The sequence below is a fragment of the Microcaecilia unicolor genome, chromosome 5 (assembly GCF_901765095.1).
Source record: "Microcaecilia unicolor chromosome 5, aMicUni1.1, whole genome shotgun sequence".
NCBI classification, from domain to species: domain Eukaryota; kingdom Metazoa; phylum Chordata; class Amphibia; order Gymnophiona; family Siphonopidae; genus Microcaecilia; species Microcaecilia unicolor.
In genome coordinates this window covers 5,325,342-5,347,066 of record NC_044035.1, presented here as the reverse complement: position 1 = coordinate 5,347,066, position 21,725 = coordinate 5,325,342, and the positions used below count along the sequence as shown (strand labels likewise).

Genomic DNA, 21,725 nt, shown 5'->3' with positions numbered 1-21,725 from the left:
AATAAATAAATAAATAAAAATTAATTAAATAAATCATAAACGGCCTAACTTTAAAGACAGTTCTCCCCTCCTGAATACTGTCAGCGTTTCACCTAAAGCTACCTGCATCAGTCCCTGCGTCTTCCCTCAGCCGCACACCTGTACAAACAGGAAGTGATGTCAAAGGAGGGGCCGGGGCATAGCAGAAAGAAGATGCGTAACTGATTGATTCAAGTAGTGTTAGGTGAAACACTGTCTGTGTTTGGGAGGGAAAAAACTACCTTCAAAGATAGACGGGGTAAGGTGACCTGAGACAGAGAGAGAGGAAGGGGGTTGTCAGCTCTTCTTTTTGTCAGCTCTGGACCAGTGACATCACAGACTAAAGCATTTTTCGCCCTTTATAGGTGGCTCCTTGGGCCAGAGCCTCACCTGGTCCATATGTTAAGCCGGTCCTGTTTGTTTCCCTTCATGTACCTCACTCAGCTGGTAAAAATGTTTTCCTCTTTCAAAGAGTAAAAACTGAATAACACGTTTTATGGGCTAGTTATTAGCTGTGTTTTGTGTATTTATTTATTCATCTCATTTGTCCTCCACAGTTTCCCAACAATGTCAGGCTCAATGTGGCTTACAATGCACCACAGAGGCAAGTGCCAATGTAGCAAAATGAAACTAATACAGCAAATCTACAAGTGATAATGGGGAAGAATAGGAATGGATGGGGATAGAGGGCAAGCTGGTAGGGAAGGGAATATGTCCAAATGTCTTTAGTTTGGTGTGCGTCCAGCAGTGGAGTCGCTGGGAGAGCCAGCAGGGTAGGCATTTCTGAATAACATGGTCTTCAGTGATTTCCGGAATGTTGGATGATCTGCAATGGTTCTGATGGACCTTGGTAAAGAGTTCCAAAACTGAGTCCCAAGGAAAGAGAAGGAGGTAGCTTATGCAGTTTTGTACTTGACTTCAGTGCAGTTCGGATAGTGGAGGGTAAGATACGAGCGGGCAAGATGGGACATATTCCGGAGCGGTAAGGAGATGAGATCTATCGTGTAGCAAGATACTTCGCCGTAAAGTATGTGGTGTAACTGTGGAATAATGTGTGTAGAAACTTCTGCCTATCATGAGATCATTGCTTCTAATAATTTTCGGGGATTGTTTTTTGTAGGATTCTCATGTGGACTCTTGGATCCTTCCAGTGATACAGGGTTTTGTACAGATCGAGGAGCTTGTGGTTAATTATAATGAGTCGTCAGATGATGAAAAAAGCAGTCCAGAGACCCCACCACAGGAGCCCACCTGTGTGGATGACATTCATCCTCGCTTTGTGGTAGCGATTGTATCACGCAGGAGCCGACATAGAGCAGGTAAATATAGTATATCAGGAAAGTTGAATGTCAGTATTTGTATACCTCAACATATTTCCATTAGCAGAAAGAGTCACGTTTTTATTATAGTCATACTAGCCGTTAAGCCCGTAAAAACGGGCTAGTTTTTTGTTTTCCTATGGCCTCCCCCCGTCCACCAACCCTGCTCTCTCCCCTGCCCTCCCCCCAGCGTCTGTTTCCCTCATTTCCGCCCCCTCCTTCCCTCCCTGCTCCCTCCTCCTCCGATTTCCACACCCATGTCCAAGCCCTCCTCTCTATTGGGCTGTACTGCTGGTGGAGGCGGGACTTGGACTTCTACACTCTCAGCGTTCTAACTCTACTGCGCATTTGCAGGTGAGTTGGTCACTTGCCGTTTATATGTTTGATAGCCAATGAATTCTAGATGGCTTAGCTTCCACCCCTTCAACAATATCAGGCCAATCCTCTTCTTCCTTCTGTGAGACACCCAGATATACAAAGATCTTTAGAATTTGATTAAAGTTGTGTGGTTGTTTTTTTGAGTACGTAAGCACTGTGAAGAAATGACTTGACACCATTAACTTTTCTTGTCATTTTCCTTGATTTATCATCAGTGATTGAGCTGTGTGTATCTTTAGGTTACAGAACTGTGCTTCCCTTCAATAATTGCTCTACAATTTCTTGATCAATCAATAATAAGGGGAGGAAATTTCTTTTGTGGGGGGGAGGGGGTTTGGGATATATTAGGGTAGGATGCTGAAGAGTTGTGCCTGTATTGAGACCCTATTTGTTACAAGGTTAACTTATGGTGTTTTTCTTTTTTCTTTTTTTTTTTTTTATACATGATAACCTGTGTCTCGGTTGCTATTGTTCTTTTCCAATAAAAGAAAATAAACATATAAAAAAAATTAAATTGCTCTACAAAAATTGTAGTCTGGAAAGAGTGCAGGAGCTTTAGATTTAGATGAGGTGAGTTTAAGACAGATGCAGCACTTGAGAAAATTTCGTATACAGGGCTGGTCTTAGGGCGAGGTGACCACATAGGGCCTCGCGCTCAAGGGGACCCCGCGCAGCATGCCTGAACTCTGCCCCAACCGCTTGAATTCCAGTCCCCCTCCTTCTGAATTTTAAAAGTCATCTAAGTTACTTCGTCGGGGTTACGGCAGCAGGCGGCAGCAGTGAAAAGCGTGCAAGCTGCTCGATGCTTCAGGAGCCTTCTCTTCCCTCTCTCAGCTCTGGTCCCGCCCTCCCGCCCTTGCGGAAACAGGAAATGAGGGCGGGAGTCGGGACCAGAGCTGAGAGAGAGAAAGGAAGGCTCCTGAAGCGCCGAGCTCGCACACTTTTCACTGCTGCTGCCTGCTGCCGTAACCCGACGAGGTAAGATGATTTTTAAAATTCGGAGGGAGGGAGGGGGGCCCTTGGAGCTCGGAGGAAGCTCAGAGGGAGGGGTGGCGGCCCTGGAGCTCAGAGGGAGAGATGGCGGCCCTGGAGCTCAGAGGGAGGGGGCCCTGGAACTTGGAGGGGTGAGGCTAGGATGGGGCCCCATCAAATTGGTATGCACAGGGCCCCGCAGTTGCTAAGACCGGCCCTGTTCATATGCTTACTTGTAACTTGTATGATTAAGAAAGCAATATAGATGGAAGTTGAAGAGGTAAAGCAGGACAGCATAGTCCACGAGATATTTTTAATTTCCTAGATCAAAGGTTATCTATTTATTTCCAGAGGCTTGATCTACCACATGAGGTCCAGCATGGCTATTGCATGGTTTACTACTACTACTTATACTAATATAGAATAAACGGGGAGGAGACAGGAGGGGGAGGAGTGACAGCTGATGCAGATTATACGAAGGTCTCAGAGAATAGGTGGGTTTTTAGTTGATTTGAGTTTCCATGCAGAGAAAGGGCAGGAGGGCATTTAATAAAACACTTAAAAATACTGTTGAGTTGCTCACACTTAGTAACAATTGCAGACACTTGACTTAATTTCCTAGTTGCGCAGTGTGTTCTCTTTACATTTTATGTTCTGTTGTCATTTTAAACTTTCTCTAAAATTGTTTTTCAGAACATAAATATGTATATAATAATCAGAGGTTTTGGCTGTTAATTTGCCTATCTGGGGGTAAAATCTGGGATGCCTTTGTCCTTGAATGTAACTCACCTTGAGCTACTACTGAAAAGGTGCAAGCAAAACCTAAATAAATACATATATAATACATTGCAATAATCCAATGTATGTAATAATAGACAGTGACCGTCAGTGTCTCATTTAAATATGGTTTCAACTGACAGGTGATTTTAAATTTTGGGAAGGCATATGTGGTCACATCCTATTCCTTCCTATCCCAAAAATGACCCACAAAGATCTAATTGACTTCACACATGAAGTAATAACTTGGTCCACCCTAGGCAATATTGGTAATTCCTCTTGACCAATATTGCCCATCCCTAGACAAATGGTTTTAGTTATATTTACCACTGTTTATTTGTTACATTTGTATCCCACATTTTCCCACGTATTTGCTGGCTATTCTATTATGTTCAAACCAATCCTTAGCTTCTGTAAAAATAAATTAAGCCTATCCACTGCCAACTGTCTGTCTCCTGTCAGGGGTAACATCAACAGGGATATCATTGTTATAGATATAAATATCTATACAATGTTTCCTAATTCTTGTAAACATTGAAAAGAAGAGGGTAGAGTTTGGAGCCCTGCAGAGCCCCCACTTCCAAGAATGAAACAAGACCATAAACACCCATGTCTCACAAAAACATCTCCCATCCAATAAAGAAGCAAACCACTTTAATGCTGTGCCTCTAATTCTCAGTCTTTGGCATCTCTCTAATAATAATGTGGGTTCTACTAAATTAATCTAAAAATAAAAGCAAAACTGGGACATCCTTGTTCAAATAGTAATAAATTGATCAACATTGCTATTATAAAGTCTCAGTATGGCCTTTTATTTTATTTTTTTTATTTATTGCATTTGTATCCCACGTTTTCCCACCTCTTTGCAGGCTCAATGCGGCTTACAATACATCATGGATAGTGGAAGTAAGAAGAGAATAGATATTTGGTATCACAGAAGGATTATGGGTTGCATGGTAATAGAATACATGATAGTAATGTAACAAAAGGCATTATAAAGCATTTCTGGATATATGTGGGGAGTTTCGCATGTGTTGATCTTTGTGGTATATCTTGTCAAAGAGATGGGTCTTCAGTTGTTTTCGGAAGTTGGTCAGTTCATAGATCGCTTTTAGGTTGCGTGGCAACGCGTTCCAGAATTGCGTGCTCATATAGGAAAAGGTTGATGCGTGCATTAGTTTGTATTTTAGACCTTTGCAGTTGGGGAAATGGAGATTAAGGAATGTGCGAGATGATTTTTTTTAGCATTCCTGGGTGGTAGGTCTATCAAGTCTGACATGTAGGCTGGAGCATCACCATGGATGATTTTGTGAACTAGGGTACATACTTTAAACGTGATGCGTTCTTTGAGTGGGAGCCAGTGTAACTTCTCTCGTAGGGGTTTTGCACTTTTGTATTTTGGTTTTCCGAATACGAGTCTAGCTGCCGTGATCTGGGCTGTTTGGAGTTTTAATCCTGCCTGTTCATCAACTAGCAATTTAATATCCTCTAAACATCCTCCTAAAAGATTAGAGTCCAGGACCTGTAGGTTATGCTCATTGACCAGCAGATGGAGACAGAGACTAAAGACACGTGGGCTCTACTCTTATAAAGTCACCATACAGTCTCAGGTCTTCAGTATTTTTGTCTCTGGCATATAGTGTTGGGCAGACCATGCAGCTTCTGTAACGGTCAGAGGACCAGGTGTCATTTGAGGAGGGCTCTCTTCAGGTGTTTCGCTCTCCTAATGGTTATTGGAAAAAAAAATTACAAAAGAGCAAAGGTAAGGAAAAGCAAAGGAAATCTCAGTGGAGTCTGAAATCCTCCTCCCATCAACCTTCCTTCTACCCGATTGCTTGTGATCACCTTTATTTCTCAGTGAAGCAAAAATTGCAAGGCAGTTCTGGGAAATGGAGAAGGAATCTTTGAAACCAATAGGGCTTTTGAAAACTGTTTTTCCAGTACTGGTTGGGAGGAACTTTCTATGTTTACCCATCATCAAAAATGGTTGTTGAAACCAGAGTGGTAGAGGTTTTTAGGCTGGCACACCTGAGTTAATCAGTGGATTTGGCAGCATTGGACTCCCCAACGGTGCATACTGTCCACCGCTACTGGAGTGGATACAGATGAAGCTAAGTAACATAGTAGATGATGGCAGAAAAAGACCTGCACGGTCCATCCAGTCTGCCCAACAAGACAAACATATGGGTAAACCTTACCTTGATTTGTACCTGCCTTATTCAGGGCACAGACCGTACAAGTCTGCGCAGCAGTACTTCCCGCCTCCCATCACCGGCTCTGGCACAGACCGTATGTCTGCCCTCCACTATCCTCGTTTCCCAACCACCAACCCCTCTTCCCCCCACCTGCTCCGCCACCCAATTTCGGCTAAGCTTCTGAGGATCCATTCCTTCTGCCCAGGATTCCTTTATGCATATCCCACGCATATTTGAATTCCGTTACCGTTTTCATCTCCACCACCTCCCGCGGGAGGGCATTCCAAGCATCCACCACCCTCTCTGTGAAAAAATACTTCCTGACATCTTTCCTGAGGCAGTTCTGGGAAATGGAGAAGGAATCTTTGAAACCAATAGGGCTTTTGAAAACTGTTTTTCCAGTACTGGTTGGGAGGAACTGTCTATGTTTACCCATCATCGAAAATGGATGTTGAAACCAGAGTGGTAGAGGTTTTTAGGCTGGCACACCTGAGTTAATCAGTGGATTTGGCAGCATTGGACGCCCCAGCGGTGCATACTGTCCACCTCTACTGGAGTGGATACAGATGAAGCTAAGTGGGTGGTGTACTTGATTTACCACGATATCCTCTCCTTCTCCAGAGTGCAGAACAAACCTGACAAAGTGGGGGGGGGGGGGGGGGGGGGGGGGGGAAAGCAGTTTGTGGCAGACGTTAGAATTCCTTTTCAGCTGGGTATAGAAATGCAGGAACACCCGCCATTTTAACACGGTGCTTATCTGATACTGGATTTGAATCCTGTAACTAAGGCTACATGGGCCCTTTCGTTGGTTGGTGCTTCTATTTTGTTTGGTGGTCTGATCCCAACTCTGGAATGCTCTACCTAGATACATTCGGTCAATTAATGAATATCTTCCCTTTAGGAAACAAGTGAAAACCCATCTATTCAAACAGGTTTACCCAAGTGACTTGACCTATCATAAACAAACATAAGCAAATCATCTATCTACCGGTTCAAATAACCACTATCTACAATGACTCAGAAACATCTCCTACCAACCTTCTTACCCTCCATGCTCTTCCCATCTTCTCCTTAATCACTCCACCGCCTTACCTATCCCTATCCTTTTTCTATCCCATTTACTCCATGTTCATTTGTCCTATCACATACCCCCTTTGTTGATTCTGTTACTATTGATTGTATTTCTTGTTACTATGTAAGCCGCATTGAGCCTGCGATGAGCGGGAAAGTGCGGGGTACAAATGTAATAAATAAATAAATAAATTGACTTATCAGACTCCTTAGGGAGCAGGTAAATCTTTTCTCCACCTGGGTCCTCTGGTTTCATAGAGCACCTTTTTTAATTATAATGGTCTCAATGAGGGAATTTTTTTTTCTTGTTTACTGCTCAGTTTGAAAAACTCACTGTTTTCAAAGTAGTTGTCTCTTCAGCATAGGTGCCAACATTTCAAAAAGTTTTGGGATGTCATGGACATGGTAGTCTGCAAATTAGCATATGTAGTAGGCACTGGTTTATAAACAATAACCTAAAGTTGTAGGGAAAAGAAATCCAAAAAATACTAAAAAAAAAAAAAAAAAAATCCCATCAACTAACAATCTAAAGCGTAATTAAATATATTCATTAGACATGGACCATCAGTATTGTTATGCGTATCCCATATATACTTAAGGGAGTCTACATGCAGCAAGATCTTCATCGGTTCAATTTTTTATTTGAAAAAAATCTTAATCACACTGCTTCCCCTTTGAATTTTTACCTAGAAAAGATAAGTGAATTTACACCAGTACAATAAAAGATGAAGATTTTTTTCAAATAAAAAATTGGACCAATGAAGATCTTGCTGCATGTAGACTCCCTTAAGTATATATGGGATACGCATCACAATACTGATGGAATCGGAGGTAGGGTATTATTATGGATTAAGAACTGGTTGAAAGATAGGAAGCAGAGAGTAGGATTGCGTGGCCAGTATTCTCAGTGGAGGAGGGTAGTTAGTGGGGTCCCGCAGGGGTCTGTGCTGGGTCCGTTGCTTTTTAATGTATTTATAAATGACCTAGAGATGGGAATAACTAGTGAGGTAATTAAATTCGCCGATGACACAAAATTATTCAGGGTCGTCAAGTCGCAGGAGGAATGTGAACGATTACAGGAGGACCTTGCGAGACTGGGAGAATGGGCGTGCAAGTGGCAGATGAAGTTCAATGTTGACAAGTGCAAAGTGATGCATGTGGGTAAGAGGAACCCGAATTATAGCTACGTCTTGCAAGGTTCCGCGTTAGGAGTTACGGATCAAGAAAGGGATCTGGGTGTCGTCGTCGATGATACGCTGAAACCTTCTGCTCAGTGTGCTGCTGCGGCTAGGAAAGCGAATAGAATGTTGGGTGTTATTAAGAAGGGTATGGAGTCCAGGTGTGCGGATGTTATAATGCCGTTGTATCGCTCCATGGTGCGACCGCACCTGGAGTATTGTGTTCAGTACTGGTCTCCGTATCTCAAAAAGATATAGTAGAATTGGAAAAGGTACAGCGAAGGGCGACGAAAATGATAGTGGGGATGGGACGACTTTCCTATGAAGAGAGGCTGAGAAGGCTAGGGCTTTTCAGCTTGGAGAAGAGACGGCTGAGGGGAGATATGATAGAAGTGTATAAAATAATGAGTGGAATGGATCGGGTGGATGTGAAGCGACTGTTCACGCTATCCAAAAATACTAGGACTAGAGGGCATGAGTTGAAGCTACAGTGTGGTAAATTTAAAACGAATCGGAGAAAATTTTTCTTCACCCAACGTGTAATTAGACTCTGGAATTCATTGCCGGAGAACGTGGTACGGGCGGTTAGCTTGACGGAGTTTAAAAAGGGGTTAGATAGATTCCTAAAGGACAAGTCCATAGACCGCTATTAAATGGACTGGAAAAATTCCTCATTTTTAGGTATAACTTGTCTGGAATGTTTTTACGTTTGGGGAGCGTGCCAGGTGCCCTTGACCTGGATTGGCCACTGTCGGTGACAGGATGCTGGGCTAGATGGACCTTTGGTCTTTCCCAGTATGGCACTACTTATGTACTTATGTACTTATGTAACATCTAATAATTATATTTAATTATGCTTTAGATTGTTAGTTGATGAGATTTTTGTTGAGTACTCTGCAAATTGGACCACATTCATCAGATGAATAAACTCACTGTACTTAAAAATGGAACTGTGGTCACTTTCCGCAAAATTTGGGACATCTACCACACTTGGCAATCTACGGGTGTGACTAGGACTGTTCATTCTTCCTGATCCCTCCGCTGCAGATTGTGGGATTGTCTTCAACAACTCTTGCCCTGGCATCTTGGGGGGGGGGGGGGCAGTAAGGTGGGATGTTTCACTGGGGGTTCTCAGCAGTGTTGAATTTTGGACTATGCGGCTACTGTTTAGCTTGTCCGCTTTGATAATGTTCTGTATTTTTATATCTTGTTCACTGTTAAAGCATTTATTAAATAAAATAAACATTGAAAAAAAAGTTTTGGGATGTCAAATACAATACAGTTTACTCCTTCCTGGACACATTGAAGGAGCTTTCTCAATAACTGGGGTGTGCAGCACCCACTGGTACCCACAGAGCTGGTCTTCAGGGCTGGAATAATAGTGACACAGTCAAGAGAGTCTGCTTTTGTTTATTTCTGACTGCATCTTGGGGACTAGAGCTGCTTCTTTCCAGAACTCCTGCTCTCCCTGCAGAGGAGGGAAATGGCCCTGTGGTAGTTTGCATTTTCAGAGAGAGGCTCTTCCAGGTTTTATATACAAAGGAGAATGGGGGAAATGTATGGAAAAACAAAAGGCTATACTGTAATGAGGGGCTACATCTAATAATAGCAGGAAAGAGAATCCATGGTGAGAAACTCTTGGCAAAGTTTCTAGGCATTTAAAGGTGGAGGAGGTATATTAAAGCAGTTCAGGTAGTCACCCCCAGGATAAGCAAAAGCTTAACAGCAGTGAGGAAGTTAATAATTTAAACAGTCGTCTTAGATATTGATATATCAACAACAAAGAGGAAGGGAAAACTAGGCAAAAAAAAATATATATATATAAGGAAGATGAGACTGCCAATAAAATGTAGGTGGAAAGCAATGACCTCAAATGACACACAAATTATCTTCTCTAAACTGTTTGTATTTTCTCTCTGCTAGTTCTTATGACTCCAGTACAGTTCCTCTTCTTGGTACTTTCCCTTCCCAGACTCTTTCAACATCTGAAACCACTGTTTACTGTAGGAACACATTGCCCACCTTCTGCTTTCATCATCTCACCATCCCTTTTGTCTTCTCCCTTCTCAACCTTCTTTTCATTCAACCATCTCCGTTCTGTCTGATTACATCTCGTCTTCGTTAGTGTTGTCATTCCTTTCCTACTCTTCTCTGTACTCTCTTTCGCCTTCTCCTGCTCTCTGCTGGGGACATCAATCCCAATCCTGGTCCTCCACATCAGCTCTCATCCTATTCCTGCAGGTCACACAGTGTTATCTCCAGTCTAATTTCTGTTCCTCTCCTCTCCTCTTCCCTTCTTCTCTGCCTTTCTCATATGCTCTGTGGAATGCCTGCTCTGCCTGCAACAAACTTGCCTACATTCATGACCTCTTTATCTCTCATACTCTCCATCTGCTTGCACAAACTGAGACTTGACTTTGCCCTGAAGACTCTGCTTCAGCTGCTGCCCTGTGTCATGGAGGTTACCTTTTCTCTCATACACCTCATCAGGTTGGCCATGGAGGTGGTGTCAAACTATTACTTTCACACTCTTGTAGATTTCAACCTCTTCTTCCACCTGTCTCACTGCTTTTCTTCCTTGAAGTCCACTCCATCTGTCTATTCACAGTGGACTTTGATCCTGGGGAACTGAGCTCAATTCCCACTGCAGCTCCTAGTGACTCTGGGCAAGTCACTTAACCCTCCATTGCCCCTGGTACAAAATAAGTACCTGAATATATGTAAACCGCTTTGAATGTAGTTGCAAAAACCTCAGAAAGGCGGTATATCAAGTTCCATTTCCCTTTCCCCCTTTCCCTTATGACATCACAATATCAGAAGTGAGCCAAGTATCGAACAATCAAGCCATTGTGACATCACTGATGAGGTTGGCTCTTATTGGTGGAATGAGTGGAGGAGTGGCCTAGTGGTTAGTGCAGTGGACTTTGATCCTGGGAACTGAGTTCGATTCCCACTGCAGCTCCTTGTGACTCTGGGCAAGTCACTTAACCCTCTGTTGCCCCTGGTACAAAATAAGTACCTGAATATATGTAAACCGCTTTGAATGTAGTTGCAAAAACCTCAGAAAGGCGGTATATCAAGTCCCATTTCCCTTTCCCCCTTTCCCTTATGACATCACAATATCAGAAGTGAGCCAAGTATTGGGCAATCAAGCCATTATGACATCACTGATGAGGTTGGCTCTTATTGGTGGAATGAGTGGAGGCGTAGCCTAGTGGTTAGTGCAGTGGACTTTGATCCTGGGGAACTGAGTTGGATTCCCACTGCAGCTCCTTGTGACTCTGGGCAAGTCACTTAACCCTCCATTGCCCCTGGTACAAAATAAGTACCTGAATATATGTAAACTGCTTTGAATGTAGTTGCAAAAACCTCAGAAAGGCAGTATATCAAGTCCCATTTCCCTTTCCCTTATGACATCACAATATCAGAAGTGAGCCAAGTATTGGGCAATCAAGCCATTGTGACATCACTAATGAGGTTGGCTCTTATTGGTGGAACGAGTAGAGGAGTAGCCTAGTGGTTAGTGCAGTGGACTTTGATCCTGCGATTCCCACTGCAGGTCCTTGTGACTCTGGGCAAGTCACTTAACCCTCCATTGCCCCTGGTACAAAATAAGTACCTGAATATATGTAAACCGCTTTGAATGTAGTTGCAAAAAACCTCAGAAAGACATATCAAGTCCCATTTCCCCTTTCCCTCTACCTCGCTGAGTAGCAGTCCTTTTTTGACCCCCTGATAAGTCCCTTTCTTCCTTTCTCTACTACTGTTACTACTACTAATCATTTTTATAGCTCTACTAGATGTACGCAGTGCTGTGCACATTATATACAGATACTTTTTCTGTCCCTAGAGGGCTCACAATCTAAGCTTTTATACCTGGGGCAATAGAGGGTTAACTGGCTTGCCCAAGGTCACAAGGAGCTTGCAGTGGGAATTGAGCCCAGGTTGCCAGGATCAAAGCCGGTTGCACTAACTATGCTCAAGGTAAGTCACCCATATTTTTTGTTAGCTAGATATCCCTGGCTTCTCTTATTGTACTATTGTAATGTGTTGAAATCTCTCAGTTGTTATTGGGCAATATAGAGAAATACCTTACTTCAGTCAGAGTTGGCTCAACCATTAGGCAAGACTAGACAGTTGCCTAGGGCAGTAGCTTTGGGAACAGCAAAGAGCAGCTGCAGTCAAAACAAAGAAAAGGTCCTGATAGCTACACAAACTCAAAAGGATCATCAGCATATATTTTAACCTGCATTTTTATGGAATGTTTGTGTAATGATCATAATTGTGGAGTTCAGTTTATCAAAATTGCGTGGTGGGGGCTGCAAGGTAGGGGCTTGCAAGTTAATTGAGGATTGTAAGGATAAAGTTTCACCTATGGAACTTACAATGCTTGTACAACTCTGAATGTAGTAGTATCATTAAGGTATTGAAATGCAGTTCTTGCTTGGTGACGGTGCAGTGCCAGGCTCTGCAGCATCACTCCTGACAGTTGAGAGCTCATGCTCAATATATAAGCAGGTACAGGTCTCTGCTTCCATCAGCAGATATCAATAGAAATCAAACAAAATAAAACATGGAAAAGAAAATAAGATACCTTTTTTATTGGACATAACTTAATACATTTCTTGATTAGCTTTCGAAGGTCACCCTTCTTCCTCAGATCGGAAATAAGCAAATGTGTTAGCTGACAGTGTATATAAGTGAAAACCTTCAAGCATTACTATGATAGTCTGACAGGGTGGGAGGATGGGGGTGGGTAGGAAGTATGCATGGGGACATCAAAGCATATCATTGATACTCTAACAGGATGGGTGTGGTTAGGTGAGGGGTGGGGTGATCAACAGAGACATACAGCTTTATGGTTTATAATGGGCTAGGAACCCCAGGTCCTTGTTAAGTCCTTTCTGTTGGGTGTTAAAATATTCAATCATTCTGACTTCAAAGGTCTTACGTTCTTGTATGGTTTTAAAGTTACCTTTCAGGATTCTCACTGTGAAGTCACTGGTACAGTGTCCTGGTCCTGTAAAATGCTGACCAACAGGGGTGGGAGCCCTACTGGCACCAGTATTGTTCATATGATGTCTTTGTAAATTGAATCTTGTCTTAAGCATCTGGCCTGTTTCTCCAATATAGCATCCTTCGTTACATTTTTTACACTGAATGATATATACCATATTGGAAGATGAGCAAGTGAAAGATTCCTTTATGTTGAATATCTTTCCTTTGTGGATGACTGTGGGGTCCTGTGAAATGTTTTGGCATAGTTTGCAACTGGATAAATTGCAGATATCAGCAGATATGAAATTCTCTACAAAGAATTTTTCCCTTCAGGGAAGACAGAGCTAATAACGTCAGTGAATTCTGAATCTTAAGTGAAATCTGTTTGTTATGGCTTTTTGTTTCAGGTATGCGTTACAAGCGCCGAGGGGTAGATAAAAATGGGAATGTTGCAAATTGTGTAGAGACAGAACAGCTGGTTCATGTCCACAATCACACGCTCTCCTTTGTTCAGACCCGTGGCTCGGTACCTGTCTTTTGGAGCCAGGTTGGATATCGATACAATCCACGACCACGGCTTGATAAAGGTTGGTATTTTATTTTATTAATTTTAGAGCATATTTACTCTGTCAATTCCAAATCATGCACTTGGCAGCTCACAAGTATTTCTAACAACACATTTGACCTGAAAGCTCTTTTATTTTATAAGTACAAGTTTGCAAAGGTTAAGCATTTCCATGAGTAGAGATCTGGCAGTGATTCAAACTCAAACCAGCCAGATTTAATCCTGGTTGAGTCTGATGGAAATTTCATAAGGACACGAGAACTGCCATACTGTATTAGACTCAAGGTTTATCAAGCCCATTATCCTGTTTCCAACTGTGGCCAATCCAGGTCAATAGTATCTAGCAGGATACTAGAAAGTAAATAACATGCTGCTTTCCCCAAGTGCACCTTGTTAATCATGGTTTATGACTTTTAATTTAATAATACAAATTTATTTTTCCATTGGGAAATACTCGATGGACAACGCTTACACATGTGACACACTACAGAGATGACTGTCATGGACCTTTGTTCTGATGTACATTACTTCCCATGATTTGAATGTAAACATACTTTGCATCCACAGAAACCTCCCTCCTTCTTTGTGGAACTGAGCATTCAAAACATATTTTGATTCTCTTGTAACAATGCAACAGAGCAGTGAGGGAGGCCGTAGGTTGAACAACAAAATGGAGCCAATCATGGGAGAAAGCAAAGTTTTTATTAAAGGACCTGCCAACTGCCTGTGATCTGGCTCTTCAACAGGGCCTTGCCTAGGGTCTCTGACGCCCCCCTGCAGACTATCAGTTGGTGCGTGTGCCCCCCCCCCCCGGACCTGCCTGGCTCCAGGCATGTGGAAGAGCTGGGCAGTGCCAAAGAGCCGAGCACTGCTCCCCCAAGCTGCCGTCTGGGGCGCGATGGAAGAAATGGCTGGATTTGGCCTGCAGAGGAGGCTCTGAGCATACTTCTCATTCAGCCTGAGCCTCTTCCGCTCCATCCCCGATTCCCCGGCGCTTTAAATTTACCTCTCTCCGCCTCCGGCGTCTGTGCAGCGTCAGTGACAGCGTTGCCTGTCTGATGTCTCTCCACCAGCATTCCCTTCGCTCGTTCGTTCCTTCTGTGTCCCGCCTTCTTCTGACGTCATTTCCTAAAGTAATAGGGCTTTGCAGGACCACTCCTACTAGTGACAGGTGAACATTTGGGGTGACTGTCCTTAGACAGTTGCATCCTCTTTCTATTGGGAGTCTGCCCCTGGGTAATAACATACTTTTCTTTCCTATCTCACCATAAGAAAGTAACATTTCTGATAGGAACATGCTTAGTGAGGAGTATCAATATTTATAGTAACATAACGTATAACATCTTCTGGTACTGAGTCATCCAAAGCCATTTACAGTAAAAAATAAAACACAATAAAACAATATGGTAAAACAAACAAACCCAAATGAACAAATCACAACACATTAACTTTGATTCTTTCTCAGTCCATCATGACTTCTTTTTTCCTTCCCTTTATTTACAAATTTTTGTCTTTATGGTTTCCTTCGTTTTTTCTGCCTTCTGTAGGAACTTCTCGTCTCCAGCTTTGCAGGTTAACAATTTGCATCATGAAATCAATCTTTCTGCCTGTCCTCTTAGTGTGAGACAGTGGAAAATGATCTCTGTAAAGTGATATCCTTGGTCATTGGCATTAGTTCTGTCCTCTTCCTGCTCACTGCTTTTGAGATCAATGTTAATTGTGAAAATGACATTCTCATTTCAGATGATAATGAGCAACAGAAGCCATTCATTTTTTCTTTCACCAGATCAGTCCATAATTGCATGGGTTATGCCCTTCACAAATATAAACAAACCTAAGATCTGACTGCTCTGTCCTTCAAGAGGCACTGTGCAGAACTTTCTTGTTTGATATCGCAGACATTGGCAATCAAACCTTTTGAGCATTGCTGAGCCTCCAGTAAAGGACTGTGGGGCTACAGGGGATCTGTAAGCCTATAAGACCTTCCTTTTACACCATTAGATAGAAGCCATGATCTTTGTAGAGTTGGACAGTTCAGAGGCCGATATCAGATGAGGGGAAAGCTATCGATAGGCTTTACCCGTTGATTTCTGAGGAGAAAGAGAAGTTGCAGCAGTTACCAATAAGAAAGCCGTTCTGATGGAAGGTGGCACTAAGCTACATAAGTACATAGGTGTTGCCATACTGGGACAGACCGAAGGTCCATCAAGCCCAGCATCCTGTTTTCAACAGAGGCCAATCCAGGTCACAAGTACCTGGCAAGATTCCAAAACAGTACAATACATTTTATGCTGCTTATTCTAGAAATAAGCAGTGGATTTCCCCAAGTCCATCTTAATAATGGCTTATGGACTTTTCTTTTAGGAAGCTATCCAACCCTTTTTAAAACCCTGCTAAGCTAACTGCTTTTACCACATTCACTGACAGTGAATTCCAGAATCTAATTACACATTGAGAGAAGAAATATTTTCTCCAATTTGTTTTAAATGTAGCTTCATTGCATGCCCCCTAGTCCTAGTATTTTTTGAAAGAGTAAACAAGCAATTCCCATCTACCCATTCCACTCAGCATTTTATAGACCTCTGTGATAACCTCCCCTCAGCTGTCTCTTCTCCAAGCTGAAGATTCCTAGCTACTTTAGCCTCTTCTCATAGGGAAGTCATCCCTTCCCTTTTATCATTTTCGTCACCCTTCTCTGTACCTTTTCTAATTCCACTATATCTTTTTTTTAGATGCGGGGACCAGAATTGCACACAGTATTTGAGGTGCGGGCGCACCATAGAATGATAGAAAGGCATTATAATGTCCTCATTTTTGTGTTCCATTCCTTTCCTAATAATACTTAACATTCTATTTGCTTTTTTAGCTGCCGCTGCCGCACACTGAGCAGAGGGTATCAACATATCATCAACGATGATGCTTAGATCCCTTTCCTGGTTGGTGACTGCTAATGTGGAACCTTGCATTATGTAACTATAGTTCGGGTTCATAAGAACATAAGAGAAGCCATCTTGGTCAGACCAGTTGTCCATCTCGTCCAGTAATATGTTTTCCATATTAAACGTCATCTGCCATTTGAATGCCCAGTCTTGTAACGTCCTCTTGCAATTTTTCACAATCCTCTTGTGATTTAACAACTTTGAATAACTTTGTGTCGTCAGCAAATTTAATTATCTCACTAGTTATTCTCATCTCTAGATCATTTATAAGTATGTTAAAAAGCAGCGGTCTTAGGAAAGAAAAGTAACAGGATTGAGGAGATCATTTCCATCTTCTGCTTCTCTTGGATATTTGTAGGGCCCTGTTGTGCTATTTGGAGATCTGACCATTTGTTTGATGGTGCAAATCTAGGTGCAACAGTATAAAGCCTGCTGTTGTGCATTCAATCACAGAGGAATGGCAGCATCCTGGGCAGAATTATGGGCAGTTGCCATTAACAAGATTTGTAGGGCTGTGTTTTGATCATCCTTACATTTCTTCTCCAAACTCAATAGGCAGGATGTTCAAGCCAGGGAGAAGGATGCCTTTGGTGTTGGAGTCGCATCATCTTACACAAGGATTGCTTTGCTACATCCCATGCATTTCTAGACTAGGCTAGTGGATGAAAAGGAAAGGAAAATTTATTCTTCCTTGATGATTTTCTTTCCTTGAATCCAAACAAGCCAGTTCAGAGGCTCACCCTGTTGTTTCAGTGGGTTACTTCTGTCTAGTTTAAAATGTGGCTGGAAACAAGGGGACTTCAGATTCTTTCGAGTGGATGCATATTATGGTTAAGGTCTCTAGATTCTCTTGGTAGTATATTGGTTCAGAATAGTTTTTTGGCCAACATTTGTTTTGCAACTGGAATATTAGAGAGCTGGTAGCTGCACGGTGCCACTTATGAAGTAGAGCACACAGCTCTTAGGGCTCTGTCTCCATCTGTTGGTTGAGGGGCATAATCCATGCATTTCTGGACTGATCTGGTTGGACTCAAGGAAAGAAAATTAACAGGTAAGACAAACTTTTCCATGTTGGATTTCTCTTCAGTATTTGATCTCATAAATTTTGAGATTACACAGTTAAATTGAGTAACATGGATGTTGTAGTTCTTGATTTTAGTTGGTTTTTATAATTTTTAAAGAATAGAAATTATAGAGTTACATTTGACCCTGTGTGGAGGGTTATTTTATTTATTGCATTTGTATCCCACATTTTCCCACCTTTTTGCAGACTCATTGTGGCTTACAATAATCATGAATAGTGGAAATACATTAGAAAATAGACATTTAGTGTAACAGAAGGATCTTGGGTAACATAATAATGATGATGTGGAGGAGTTGTGTATATTCTCATTGGTTATCTTAGTTCATTTGGGTTGGGTTTGTAGGACTCGGAAAATTTCTTTTTATATTTATGTGGATGATATTTTGCTGCTGGTTCCATGTCAGCATGTTAAATATATCCTGTGACTGCCTAGATAAAGGATACTCACTGGTTGCTGATTGGATGTGGGATCATTGCCTTAAATGGGGCAAGAATCAAATTATTATGGCTGTGACAGCCAGGTATTTAAATAGGATGAAATATCTCTTGGTCAGTAATTATTAGGATTTTTGCCATCAGGACTAATATAAACTTAATGTATTAAATAGCTTTGCTTTCTGGATTTTGCCAGCTATTAAATTTTTATTATTTGATACATCTTTGCAGGATTAGAGTAGATCTCATAATATATCAGTTGTGTGTGTTTTTGGTTTTACTTTTCATTTTGTTTTTATTATATTGATAAATGTAATTTGATCTCTTCTTCTTATAATCTGTTCTGAACTGTTATAGAAATGTGGAATTAAATAGAAACTGAAGTAATGAATTCATGTAAATGCCCCTAGTAAATAAAGAACTAGAGGAAGATAAATATAGAAAAAGGAATTGGGAAGGGGGGGGGGGGGGGGAATTGCCCAACTAGAAATTTCCAAGCATTCACTTTGCCCTTCTTTAATTTCTCTATAAGTGAAAATGCTACACTTTCTAGTATCCAGTGTGTATATGATTCTGCTAAGCATAGAGAAACAAGGTGGATAACGGTAACGGAATTCAAACATGCGTGGGATAAACATAAAGGAATCCTGTTCAGAAGGAATGGATCCTAAGGAGCTTAGCCGAGATTGGGTGGCAGAGCCGGTGACGGGAGGTGGAGATGGTGCTGGGCAGACTTATACGGTCTGTGCCAGAGCCGGTGGTGGGAGGCGGGGATAGTGCTAGGCAGACTTATACGGTCTGTGCCAGAGCCGGTGGTGGGAGGCAGGGATAGTGCTGGGCAGACTTATACAGTCTGTGCCAGAGCCGGTGGTGGGAGGCGGGACTGGTGGTTGGGAGGCGGGGATAGTGCTAGGCAGACTTATACGGTCTGTGCCAGAGCCGGTGGTGGGAGGCAGGGATAGTGCTGGGCAGACTTATACAGTCTGTGCCAGAGCCGGTGGTGGGAGGCGGGACTGGTGGTTGGGAGGCGGGGATAGTGCTGGGCAGACTTGTACGGTCTGTGCCAGAGCCGGTGGTTGGGAGGCAGGGCTGGTGGTTGGGACGTGGGGATAGTGCTGGGCAGACTTATACGATCTGTGCCAGAGCCGGTGGTTGGAGGCGGGACTGGTGGTGGGAGACGGGGATAGTGCTGGGCAGACTTATACGGTCTGTGCCCTGAAAAGGACAGGTACAAATCAAGGTAAGGTATACACAAAAAGTAGCACATGTGAGTTTATCTTGTTGGGCGGACTGGATGGACCGTGCAGGTCTTTTTCTGCCGTCATCTACTATGTTACTATATTTGAAGTTTATTTATAGCCGTGTAAAGGCTTTATCTAGCACAGCAATACCGTTCCAAGCTTGCTGGACAAAGCAGTCTCAGCATTTTCCCTTTTTCAGGAGATAAAAAGGTTAAGTATAAAATTGTTATGTTTGGCAAGTGGAGAACTTCCTGGATAAAAAAAAAAATAAATATGGAGCTGAAAACACTCGTAGTAACTGATGCCACTGCACTGGAAATATTAATTTTAGTCAAATGTTGTATATCAGTCATACAGAGAGAGTCAAGTGTATTCAGGATGAAGTGTACCTATTGAATCCTACTCTAATGGAGCTTTTTCAGATCTGGCTTCAAATGCTATTGCAAATCCATCCTGTGCCTGAAATTATTTGTGCTGTAGTTTGTAACAATTTCCTGCCAAGACGTGGTCCTTCTGTTTTTATATTTTTTCTCTAAATATTTCGTGCACTGAATTATAAAAAAAGCAAACTGTAAATATCAAGGTGTAGAATTTATCACCTGTACTTTGTCTTTCACTAATTATGTTTAAACATTGTAAATCTGTGACTTTCTGCTCTCCAGGAGAGGAGGAGACAAGACCTTACTTCCGTGCCCACTTTGAAGAAGAGCTAAAAATCTACAAGAAGCAGGTAGGGTTTGTAGTCTGTACATAAGGATGTGCATTCTCATTAGTGCATGCGTTAAGCTACAAATTAACATCAATTAGCATGCATTAATTTTTTTTTATTAAAACAAATGTGTGAAAACTGAAAAAAAACTCATTAAGGAAAAGAGCCCAATGGGTTCATTTTTAAAGCACTTAAGACTTACAAAGGTTACAATGAAACTTTGTAAGTCTCTGCTTTGAAAATATGCCTCCATATGTGCTGAAATTTTTTTTGTCCTGCCTTTCCCTACAGGAAACGTGGTACGGGCGGTTAGCTTGACGGAGTTTAAAAAGGGGTTAGATAGATTCCTAAAGGACAAGTCCATAGACCGCTATTAAATGGACTTGGAAAAATTCCGCATTTTTAGGTATAACTTGTCTGGAATGTTTTTACGTTTGGGGAGCGTGCCAGGTGCCCTTGACCTGGATTGGCCACTGTCGGTGACAGGATGCTGGGCTAGATGGACCTTTGGTCTTTCCCAGTATGGCACTACTTATGTACTTATGTTTAAAATAAAGGGGCCAATGAAAAATGCAGCGTGGTAGAGGCGGCTCTCTTGCACCTTCTAACACAAAAATGACTAATCAAGGAATAAAGCACATGCAAATTACTGCTGCAGTTATCCGCACCTCACTGAAAAATGTCACCCTTCGCTGTTAGTGTGTGAGCAGTGATTGTGTCATGCACTGACAGGTAGGGTGACGTTAAACAAAATAAGTTGAGGGCAAAAAAAAAAAATCTGCATCGGCTCGGCCCAACCCCCCCCCCCCCCCCCCACCAAACTGATGGCCCGATAAACTGTACCCCCAGCTAACCTGATAACTTTCCATTCCCCTAATTTTAAAAATAATGTTTTCTTGGTGTCTAGTGTACCCCTTTTGATCCCTCTCCTAGATCCACCAGACCCCCATACCTTAATACTAACTCATTCCTGCCTTGGATCACCTATCTTCAAATTAACCCCAAGTGAGGTTAATCTGCTGTATAAGGGAATTTTCCCCTTATTTGGTAGCCACCTCCTGTGCTACCAAATAAGGGGATAAGTCCCTTATATGGTAAATTGACTCCTCTTAGGGTCTAGCGCTACCATTTTCAAAGGTGACTGCTCAGGCAGGAGCGAGTGGGGATCACTACTGCTTCATTAAGATATGAGAGTCTGGGGGCTAGGAGAGGGGGTCAGGGGATGGGGTGCACTAGTCATTGGGGAAAGATTTTTATTTTGTTTTATTTTTTTTTTTAACACCTGAGGGGAGGGGTGGGGGTGCACTAGACACCAGGGAAAGAGTTTTTCTTTTTTTAAACAATTGGGGTGGGGAGGGAGAGGGGGTGATCAGGGCTGGTGCAGACTGCAGGGCCTCTCGATGCCACCTCAGACCTGGGGTTAGATTTCTGGCATTGTGTTTCCACGCTAGACATCAGCACACAGTTCAGCATTGCTGCTGGGTAATTAATAGGATTTTTATTGTCATGATCCCGGGATCCTTCACAGCGGGCTTGGTGCGGGCGGCCACCGCAGAGCTAGCACACTTGGTGCCACGTTCCCGGGGTCCTTTGCGGCGGGCCCGGCATGGGTGTTCACGGCGGTGCTAGCACGCTTGGCTCCTCCTTCCTTGATGCACTTGTCCCCAGGCCATTCAACTATTGTGGCACTGGCACGGCACTCTTGGCTCCTCCCCCTTTGGAGCAGCTCTTCCCCAGGTGAGGGCGCGGCTTCTGTTTTACATCAGACAACTTCACCTTTTAGGGGAGATCCGGGTTGTGATTCGGGGCCTCAGCTACTTTCCCGTTGGTTGCGCTGGTGTGTTTC

The 21,725-nt window shown here is 42.6% G+C and overlaps 1 protein-coding gene across 2 annotated transcripts in view; it reads left to right on the top strand.

Moving 5' to 3' along the window:
* The window catches only part of INPP5F (inositol polyphosphate-5-phosphatase F), a 182,596-nt gene that overhangs the window by 106,168 nt on the left and 54,703 nt on the right, over positions 1 to 21,725 (top strand). Inside the window, exons 7-9 of one of the 2 annotated variants that reach the window (XM_030202612.1) lie at positions 1,139 to 1,337; positions 13,314 to 13,493; positions 19,833 to 19,900. In XM_030202612.1, the coding sequence (XP_030058472.1) occupies positions 1,139 to 1,337; positions 13,314 to 13,493; positions 19,833 to 19,900 (447 nt within the window). Of the gene's footprint in view, positions 1 to 1,138; positions 1,338 to 13,313; positions 13,494 to 19,830; positions 19,901 to 21,725 lie in introns of those variants that run through there. The other variant, XM_030202613.1, reaches the window with a different exon arrangement.